The sequence below is a fragment of the Portunus trituberculatus genome, chromosome 10 (genome assembly GCF_017591435.1).
Source record: "Portunus trituberculatus isolate SZX2019 chromosome 10, ASM1759143v1, whole genome shotgun sequence".
In the NCBI taxonomy this organism is placed as follows: domain Eukaryota; kingdom Metazoa; phylum Arthropoda; class Malacostraca; order Decapoda; family Portunidae; genus Portunus; species Portunus trituberculatus.
Window position 1 is genome coordinate 4,126,583 of NC_059264.1, and position 10,358 is coordinate 4,136,940.

Here is a 10,358-nt window from a genome sequence, read left to right on the forward strand (position 1 = left end):
GAGAGAGAGAGAGAGAGAGAGAGAGAGAGAGAGAGAGACTTGGGAAAGGTTGTAGAATGCCTTGCCACGAGATCGAGTTTGGCATGTTCCCGCTGGAGGAGGTGGAGGAGGACGAGGAGGCGGGCAAACACATCAATGGTAACCAGAACACCGACCCTACCAGTGTGTGTGTGTGTGTGTGTGTGTGTGTGATTTTATTGTGTGTGTGTGTAGTAGATTTATTGTAATTCGTAGTGCTAGTAGTAGTTGGTGGTAGTAGTAGTGGTGGGTGGTAATGATGGTAGCAGTAGTAGTAGTAGTGCTTTCTTCAACATTATCGGTTATAACTACTTTCTTTCCTCCTCCTCCTCCTCCTCCTCCTCCTCCTCCTCCTCCTCCTCCTCCTCCTCCTCCTCCTCTTGTTATTACTATCACTACTACCTCCATAATCATAAATAATTAACAACAACAACAAAAGCAATAACAACAGCAACAATAATGATACTACTACTACTACTACTACTACTACAGTACTACTACTACTTATAATAATAATAATAATAATAATAAATAAATTACCACTAGTAAATAACAAGAGAATACCATCAACATCAGCAAAATAAAAACAACAACAACAACAATAACAATGACAAACTTAACGGTACAGGTGAGTGTCTGTCTGTCTGGCGGCCTTGAATGTTACGGTGCAGAGTCATCTTTCTCGGAGGGGGGAGGGGGGAAGAGGTGTGGGGTGAAGGTTGTGGTTTGGGAGGGGCGGGGTGCAATATGAGACTCACGGGGTGTCTTTCCGGATCTGTGTGTGTGTGTGTGTGTGTGTGTGTGTGTGTGTCTTGTCTTCATGTCTTCTCTTCTCTCTCTCTCTCTCTCTCTCTCTCTCTCTCTCTCTCTCTCTCATTGATTTTTTTTTTTTTTTTTCCTTTTCTCATTTCTTTCCTTCATTGTCAAGTGACCACCGTGGGAAATTGTGGTTTTTATTGTTCTTGTTCTTTTTTCCTTCTCATCTCTTTTCCCTTCATTATCATCTGCTAACCTAACCCAACTCAAATAACCATCACTTTCAGCCCTTACACCTTAAATTCCCTTACCTAACCTAACCTAACCAAACCTTACACTTCATCATCATCATCATCATCATCATCATCATCATCATTTTCATTTAACGTCCGCATTTTCCCATTTAGAGTGAGGTTGACGGGCGATGACTGCTTTCCACAACTGTCGATCTTATGCCATATGTTCGTCTAATTCCCTTACACTTCATATCACCCAACCTAATCTAAACTGAAGCTAAGCCAAACCTGATCTACCTAACCCAACCCAACCCCAAAAATAACCACTCACCTTTACCTCAGATTCTCAGACGGTGCACTACGCCTGCGGAACCCACACATAAGCGAGATGGAGCAGGACATTCTCTACCACTTGGCTCTGGGGTCCGGTTCCCACGATCTGCAGGAGATGTTCAGTGACGTGCGCTTCGTTTGCATGGGAGGGACGCCGAAGAGAATGGAGCAGTTCGCGTATTATATCATGGATGAGATCGGGTACAAGCTGCCTGCCGGGACAACCTTGCTGGATATCTCTTACCAGTCCTACCGGTACTCGATGTATAAGGTGAGTCTGTGGGAGTGTGATAGGTGGAAAGAGAGGGTGTGTAGAAATATAGAAGAGTGTGTATGGGGGTAATGTATTGGTGTTTGTGGGAGTGTTATAGGTGGAAAGAGAGTATGTGTAGAAGTATTTGTGTGGGTGAAGAGTGTCTGGGTGTATGGGGGTAATGTATTGGTGTTTGTGGGAGTCTGATAGGTGGAAAGAGAGAGTGTATAGAAATATTTGTGGGGGTGTATTGAATGGAAGAAGAGTGTCTGGGTGTGTGGGGTAATGTATACTATTATTAGGGGTGTGTTAGGTGGAAGGAGATGGTGTGTAAGTGTGTAGGTGAGATAATAGTGTTTGTGGGGTGTGTCTGGGTGTATGGGGTGATGTGCTAGTGTTTGGGGGTGTGTTACGTGGAAGGAGAAGGTGTGTAAGTGTATGGGGTGAAGTATTAATGTTTAGGGGTGTGTTAAATGGAAGGAGAGTGTGTCTGGGTGTATGGGGTGATGTACGAGTGTTCGGGTGTGTGTTACGTGGAAAGAGAGTGTGTGTAAGTGTATGGAATGAAGTATTAGTGTTTAGGGGTGCGTTAAATGGAAGGAAAAGGTATCTGGGTGTGTGGAGGTGGAAGAAGTGAGTGTTTAGTAATGTTTAGAAATGTAGAAAAGATGTGTTTTGGTGTCTGGATGTTGAAAGAATGTTTTAAATGTTTGTGTGTGTGGGAAGAAAGAAATTAGTCTTTAGAGTGTGTTAAGAGTGGGTTTTAGTATCTAATAGTGTGAGATGGAAGAAAAAAAGGATGTCTCAGTATATAGTATAGAGATAATAGTGTTTGAGTGTGTTAGGTGTGAGTTTTTGAGTGTGTAGTAGTGTGAGGTGGAATGAAAAAGGGTGTCTGGGTGTGTGGTGTGGGTAAACAGTGCGTGGTGTTGTGGTAATGGTGTTTGAGTATGAAAAGAGTGGGTTTTTTGAGTGTCTGGTTGTGTGAGGTGGAAGGAAAGAGTGTGCGTGTGTGTTGCGTGGAAGAAGAGGTGTTGTGGGCGTGTAGTGTGGAGGGAATGAGTGTTTGGGTGTGGCAAGTGTTTTTTTTTTTTTTTTTTTTTTGGTGTCTGTGTGCGGTGGAAGGGAAGGATGTTTGGTGTGGAAGAAATGGTTGTTTGAGTGTTTGGGTGTGTGGAAGTGAGTGTTTGAGTGTTGGATGTGGAAAGAATGAGTGTTTGAATGTTTGGGATGTGTGACGTTTGGTGTAGAGAGATTCCGTGTTGTGGAGAGTGAGGTGTGACATGTATATCCACACACACACACACACACACACACACACACACACACGCACGCGCGCGCGCCCGGTAGCTCAGTGGTTAGAGCGCTGGCTTCACAAGCCAGAGGACCGGGGTTCGATTCCCCGGCCGGGTGGAGATATTTGGGTGTGTCTCCTTTCACGTGTAGTCCCTGTTCATCTAGCAGTGAGTAGGTACGGGAGGAGTTGTGACCTTGTTGTCCCGGCGTGTGGTGTGTGCCTGGTCTCAGGCCTATCCGAAGATCGGAAATAATGAGCTCTGAGCTCGTTCCGTAGGGTAACGTCTGGCTGTCTCGTCAGAGACTGCAGCAGATCAAACAGTGAAACACACACTCACACACACGTGGCAAACATGCTTACTACTTCAGGTGTAACTCCACGTGCCAGCGAATTAAGAGATTTAGAGGTGGGTGAGTGATAAGGAGAGAGAGAGAGAGAGAGAGAGAGAGAGAGAGGAGTACTGTCACTTTTTTTTTTCCCGCCAACGCCCGCCTGCCCACGGATCTGTTTAGTGTACCGTCAGGCTGGTTAACGGATATCTAATAACATTTTTCTTGCGTTGTGAGTTTATCGGTACCGGTGATAGCTTTGGTTCCTAACTCTATGGCGATAATGGATTATTTTTGTTTTGGGAACATGAGCATGTAGAAGTTTTAAACTTTTAAACCATCAATTTCATATGTAGTCATTTTAACTTCAAATTAGTGAAGAGACAAAATAACGATTTTCGTTTAATCATTTTTTACCGCAAATATCGCTGTTGTTATAGATAGTATTTAAATGTTGGATGAATGGTTATCTATTATAATGCGACATGCTCAGCGCCAGGTATCGGTTATTGATTAGGACAAATAAGGTTAACGTTATTGATTTATCGGCTATCGCGATCTTTTTTTTTTTTCTTCTTCGTTATCGCGATCAGCTGTGAGCGTAACACACCATTACGTTATTACATTACACAACATAACACAACACACTAACTGACTCTAAATAACTAAATCTGTGCACTTTTCCCAGTTTTTCTTTTTCTCCACTCAGCAGGTCACACAGGTAACCCCAGTGCTGTGTTGTAGCACCTCAAAACAACAACAACAATAAACGGAAAACAAGGAAAGCTTCAACAATCCAACAAGTCATGACAGTAGGTACAGCTTTACCCTCCTGCCCATCCCATCCTTCTCGCACTGACAGGTGGGCCCGGTGCTGTGTTTCTCGCACGGCATGGGCATTCCCTCTGTGGGCATCCTGCTGCACGAGGTTATCAAGCTGATGTACCACGCCAAGTGCCGGGACCCCATTTTCTTCAGGCTAGGCACGTGCGGGGGTATTGGCATCGAGGGAGGCAACCTGGTGATCAGCGAGAGTGCGGTGGACGGTCTGCTGCAGCCTTACCTTGAGCTGGTGAGTGTGACGGATGGTGAAGTTGTCAGGGCTCTCTTCTTTATCTATGCCTATATGGTGTAGTATCCCATGAATTGAAATAGCTTTTTTTTCTTCTTCTTCTTCATCCTTTCTTTTTTTAGAGTGCATGGTGAAGTAATGTGCCCAAACTTCCATTTATCTGTGTTACATTCTTTCTTTTCTGGACACACGTACGTACTTCATTTTTCCTCTGCGACTGTCAAAAAAGTCTGTGGTAAGTAAATGAATGTTTCAGAAGCGAAAGAGTAAAGAAATGTCCTGAGAAATAGCGAATGTAATAAAGAAAATGTGAAATATACAATCATAGAGGAAAAGTGAAGTGTGTACAGAAGAAAAGAACATGTAACTCTGGAAAATGGAAGTGCAGGGCCACACATCTGGTCTACAAGGGATAACATTTAATTTCATATTATTATATATTTTCCTTCTATTAACTGCATTAACAATCTACAGAGACGCGTATCATAAAACTCTGCTCTCTCAATACGACTGTTTTCAAAGGCCACACTGATTGGTTAGCCGGGTTCTCAAGACTGTTTCTCTTAGCTATGTGGAATGTTGTGAACCCCTTCAATACTGGGACACAATTTTACCTTGAGATTTATGTACCATTAGACCATTTTAATGACATTAGGAAGAGTCTATGGTGGTTAGAATTAATTAATGGCCAAAGTCTTCATTATTTCAATCTCCCCACATAAGTTTCTGATGCTGTATAAAATCACCATATAGTAAGCAGAATGAATATGGAAACGCGTCATGGTACTGAAGGGGTTAATGTGTCACTAGAACCGTGGAGACACCCTTCAAAACCCGCGCAATGTCAACAGGAGCCTTTAAGATAGCTAGTCATACCCCTGGCAACACTTTGAATACCCCTGGCAACACATCGTCCTTCCAGTTCTTTACACACACACACACACACACACACACACACACACACACACACACACACACACACACATATTTGCTCACCACAAAAAAAAACACACAAACTTAAATAAACTATACATCAATTTTGAAATCCAACTACTACTACTACTACTACTACTACTACTACTACTACTACTACTACTACTACTACTACTTAACTATTCCACCTGACCCCCTCCCATCCTTCTCCCTCTCTCTCCCCTGCAGCCAGTGTTGGGACAGATGCAGAGACGGCCCGCTGTGTTGGATCGCCAGCTGGCCCACGACCTCAAGAACCTGCGACGCGATGACGACCCCTTCACCGTGACTGTAGGCAAGACTATGTGCACCTACGACTTCTATGAGGGTGAGTGGTGGTGGTGGGAAGGTCAAGGAGCGGTTGTGATTAGTGGTAGTGGTTATTGTTGTTGTAGTTGTTATTGTAGTCAAAGTAGTAGTAGTAGTGTAGTAGTAGAATAATTTGTAGTAGTAGTAGTAGTAATAGTTGTTGTTGTAGTAGTAGTAGTTGTTGTTGTTGTTGTAGTAGTAGTAGTAGTAGTAGTAGTAGTTTAAGACTCTCTCTCTCTCTCTCTCTCTCTCTCTCTCTCTCTCTCTCTCTCTCTCTCTCTCTCTCTCTCTCTCTCTCCTCTCCTCTCCTCTCCTCTCCTTCCCTCTCTCCCTCCCCAACCCCCTGCCCCTTTTCCCGCCATCCTCTCCGTCAGTCAGCGTCCTTATCTCCGGCACCAGGGCAGGGCAGGCTGGACGGCGCCTTCTGTGACTACACCGAGGAGGACAAGCTGGCGTTCCTGCGTAAGATCCACACAGAGAACGTGGTCAACATGGAGATGGAGAGCTTGTGTTTCGCTGCGTTGTGTCACCATGCTGGGGTGCGCGGCGCTGTGGTCTGTGTCACCTTACTCAACAGACTTCACGGGGACCAGGTGTGTGTCTGCGTGTGTTTGTGTGTGTTTGTTTTGGTTTGTGTTTATATGTGTGTGTGTGTGTGTGTGTGTGTGTGTGTGTGTGTGTTTTGGTGTTGATTTATTATTATTTTTCTTTTTCTTCCTTTATCTCCTTTTTTTTTTCCTTCATTCTGTCCTTTTTTTATTCTTCCTTTTTTCCTTCTTTTCTTCATTCATTCATTCTTTCTTTCATTCCTTCCTTCTTCACTTTCTTTCTGTTCTCTTTCCGTCTATTCGTCTTTTTATTCCTCTTTTATCTTTTCCTTTTTTTTCATACCTTCCTCTCCTCTCTCTCTCTCTCTCTCTCTCTCTCTCTCTCTCTCTCTCTCTCTCTCTCTCTCTCTCTCTCTCTCTCTCTCTCTCTCTCTCTCTCTCTCTCTCTCTCTCTCTCTCTCTCTCTCTCTCTCTCTCTCTCTCTCTCTCTCTCTCTCTCTCTCTCTCTCTTCCTCCTTCCTTCCTTCCTTCTATGCATTTTCGTCGTCATAATTTTTTTTTACTAAACCTTATCCTCCTCCTCCTCCTCCTCCTCCTCCTCCTCCTCCTCCTCCTCCTCCTCCTCCTCCTCCTCCTCGTATCATCACTACTACCACCTCACCTTTCCCTCCACTCCACCTCCTTCACCGCCTTCTGCAGGTCTCAACGCCGAAGGAGGTCTTGAACAAGTGGCAGGAGTACCCGCAGATGCTGGTCGCTCGCTACATCAAGAAGGCCATGGGTCTGCCGGTAACCGTGCCCCAGCGAAGCCACCCCCAGGTAGTTAAATGTCCAAGGCAGGCACAGATGGTTCGCCAGCAGTCGGCTAGTTTTGAGTGAAGGATCGGGAAAAGTGACAAAGAGAGAGAGTGTGTGTGTGTGTGTGTGTGTGTGTGTGTGTGTGTGATGGACTGTAGATAAAAGTGCATAATATGGTGTTGATAGCGATGTGTGGTGGTAGCGAGTGTGTGTGCGGTGGTGTGGTGGTGTGGTGTGTGTGACGCTAATGTGTGTTGATAATAGGAGTAGAAATGTTATGATGCTTTGAAAGAAAAAAAAACAAGTAAGAATGATTATAGGCCAGACAAAAGAACTGATATAGATAAATAAATAAATAAATAAAAGAAAAAAGGTGAACTGGGCTAGAAATTGAGGACAAAATAGATAAGCCAGTTCCATAGTTACTTTTTTTTTTTTTTTTTTTTTTTTTTTCGTTTGCTAACCTACTAAAGGATTTCAGCCGTGACCAGGTTCCAGTGTCAACTTCGCCCTCTGCTTTTGTTTTGGAGGGTAACAAAAAAAAAAATGAACTGATGTGTCAAAAGGGCCTATTCCACTGTTATTTTTTATTTATTTATTATTATTATTATTTATTTATTTATTTATTTATTTATTTATTTATTTATTTATTTTTTTTTTTTTGTAAGGTACCCAACCAAAACGCTTCCTATGTTAGTATTCTCCCTGACTAATTGTGGAAGAAATTAATGAAACTAGTCCAGAATATGAAATTGAAATAGAAAAAGGAGAGAGGAAGAGATTAATGGAACTGGTCCAGAATAAAGAAGTAGGTGAAAAAGGAAAAATTAAAAGGAAAGAGGAAGAAATTAATCTATCAGGTATTCACAGACCGATCTTAGGACGTGTGTGTGTGTGTGTGTGTGTGTGTGTGTGTGTGTGTGAATTAATCTAAAATGGAACAAAAAAGAAATCACTTTACAACATACATAAGCTAAAACAAACTAGACTGAGAACATTTGAAGGAAGTTGGTGATGTTATCGAATGAGGAGGATGAGAGGAGGAGATCGAGTGGAAGGAGAGAACAAATATCCCAAGTGAGAATATTTAGAGGAAGTTTGTGGTATTAGCGAATGGAAGGAGAGCAAGACGACATTCCTAGTGAAGCCAAAACAGTGGAACGAGTGAAGTAGTTTGCAAACACTGGACGAAAAGGATGAAGTGTAGCTGATATATAGTCAAGGCACGAGACGACTGATTAACGGGTGGGGGAGAGAGAGAGAGAGAGAGAGAGAGAGAGAGAGAGAGAAACAATAGATGACTAAGGTTGATTTTAGCTAGGATTATTTGCTGATAGATAATAGATTAGCAAATACTGTGAGAGAGAGAGAGAGAGAGTGTGTGTGTGTGTGTGTGTGTGTGTGTGTGTGTGTGTGTTCATATAGTATAACAACGTAACCACATGTACTCGTCAACATGACAAACTAAGCAGTGCAGACTAACCTAACTAACAAACCAGCAACCAAAGTCTTGCTAAGTGTTCCCAATACTCACAAAGAACAAGTCAACAAAAACTCCAAAATCAAACCAAAGATCAAAGCAACTCCAACAAAACCAGTATCACAAAGCTAACAGTCTAACCCCACCCATGCATAACAAGATGAACTAACACACACCACCAGACTAACAAGACATCACCAGAGTGCTCCTAACGCCTACAAACTCCACATTCACACCAAAGACCAAAGCAACTCACACCTTCACAAAACACAACCAAACAAACACTACCATGCCTGTCACCTGTTCATGAATCAGCTGTTGCTTGTCGCTAAGACTCAGTGATTCCCAAACTTTGCTATACAGTCAGTGATTCCCAAACTTTGCTATACAGTGCACATTAAATGTACATGTTGGAGTTTGCCGGCGCTCCAATGCTCGCTCTGTATAGTCAGTGTTGTGGTATACAGTAATGTACATGCCTGCAAAGTTCAGACGACGCCCTTTGGTGAGAGTCAAAACTCACGACGCACAGTTTGCGAATCACTGCGCTAACTAGCCACTCGCAAACAAGTGTGTGTGTGTGTGTGCAGTGATCACTGCCACAGTATTATTGCTATCACTGCTGCTATACTCCGCTGCTTGTAGAGTTCACACGCTAACATAATAGCGCCAAACTTTGCAAACTAATATGCTGCCTGTTTAAGATATCTACCTCCATATATATATATATATATATATATATATATATATATATATATATATATATATATATATATATATATATATATATATATATTAATAATACGTATACACAGAACATTTGTCATTGTTATGAAATGCTTGCTTAATTTTTTTTTTATGCACAAACCACTAATTATCATCGTTATTACCAGAAACTTGCAAAATTTGTCTTTATCATAAAGGTACATTACATACGATATTCATCATTCCTGTTGTGATTCTTATTATTGTTATCAATATTGTTATTATTATTACTACTACAATGATTGGCTGTGTCTTGTTCCTGTCATGACTGCTGGTGTTGTAACTCGCGGCTTTCGTTTGGGAGAGTGTAATAAAAAGGCGTATGTGTCAATCAGATGAACTCTCATTATTGCCTTCACTGGCTTGGTGTGTGCGTACAGTGCAGTACACGGCCTGTTGTAACACTGCAAACTAGCGTGCCTTGACTGGTAGTGGAGTCACAGCTATCCTCACTCTCCTCACTGTCTTTACTGTCCTTTCTGTCACGTATTCTGCTGGTCAGCTCACAAGCCGTCACTTGCCTGGCTTTGTAAGACTGTCACCTGACCAGGCCTCACAATGAAAGAAAGACAGTGTGGAGTGAGAGGCGTAGGTGTGGACACTTCTAACACCGCTGTACTACGTCAAATTAATCTCTTGCCAAACACTCCTTCACTCTTCTCACCGTTATTATTTGATACTATCATTATTACAGTAATTATTGTCACTTTTAATTTCTTACTATTGCTTTCTTGTTCGGCATGCAGTCCATCTCTCTCTCTCTCTCTCTCTCTCTCTCTCTCTCTCTCTCTCTCTCTCTCTCTCTCTCTGACCAAAAGAGCCAAGCATGTACTCTCGCATTATCTCTTCTGTTTCCTTAATGTTTCCTTTTCTTTTTTAGGTTTAAGGGGAGTCAGTCAGGCAGTGGATAGGACTTGTCCAAAATTAAAGACAAATAAACAAAGAGAGAGAAAACGAAAGCTAGAGAAATACAGGAGGGTTGGCGACGCGGTGGACTACAGCTGACTTCCCTCTCCTGCTGTGAAGAGCCACGTGCCCCTGTCCCTTCCCCCTCACCGGCGCCCCACAAGATACCGATCCCCCCCATCCTGTGACTGCCTAAAGTGTTTCCTCGCCTGCCTTTGTGTCTCTCCCTTCCGTCAGTCTCACACATCGCTGCAGTGTCAATCCCTCTCTCTCTCTCTCTCTCTCC

At 42.8% G+C, this 10,358-nt stretch overlaps 1 protein-coding gene and 1 long non-coding RNA gene across 4 annotated transcripts in view; one reads left to right on the plus strand and one right to left on the minus strand.

Annotated features, from left to right (window-relative positions):
* Nucleotides 1–10,113, plus strand: part of LOC123501973 (uridine phosphorylase 1-like) — a 30,069-nt gene extending 19,956 nt beyond the window's left edge. The window contains exons 1-7 of one of the 3 annotated variants that reach the window (XM_045251102.1): nucleotides 1–160; nucleotides 1,350–1,614; nucleotides 4,085–4,294; nucleotides 5,456–5,594; nucleotides 5,975–6,168; nucleotides 6,823–6,942; nucleotides 10,047–10,113. The exon at nucleotides 1–160 is cut by the window's left edge and continues 275 nt beyond it. In XM_045251102.1, the coding sequence (XP_045107037.1) occupies nucleotides 57–160; nucleotides 1,350–1,614; nucleotides 4,085–4,294; nucleotides 5,456–5,594; nucleotides 5,975–6,168; nucleotides 6,823–6,942; nucleotides 10,047–10,052 (1,038 nt within the window). In that variant the 5' untranslated portion in view covers nucleotides 1–56 and the 3' untranslated portion in view covers nucleotides 10,053–10,113. Of the gene's footprint in view, nucleotides 161–1,349; nucleotides 1,615–4,084; nucleotides 4,295–5,455; nucleotides 5,595–5,974; nucleotides 6,169–6,822; nucleotides 7,859–10,046 lie in introns of those variants that run through there. The other 2 variants (XM_045251101.1, XM_045251103.1) reach the window with 2 other exon arrangements.
* On the minus strand, nucleotides 798–7,944 carry LOC123501974. The gene is made up of 2 exons (XR_006673754.1): nucleotides 7,806–7,944; nucleotides 798–829 (listed from the first exon to the last, which is right to left on the minus strand). It is a non-coding gene; the product is annotated as an uncharacterized LOC123501974 (long non-coding RNA).
* Nucleotides 10,114–10,358: the final 245 nt, after the last annotated feature.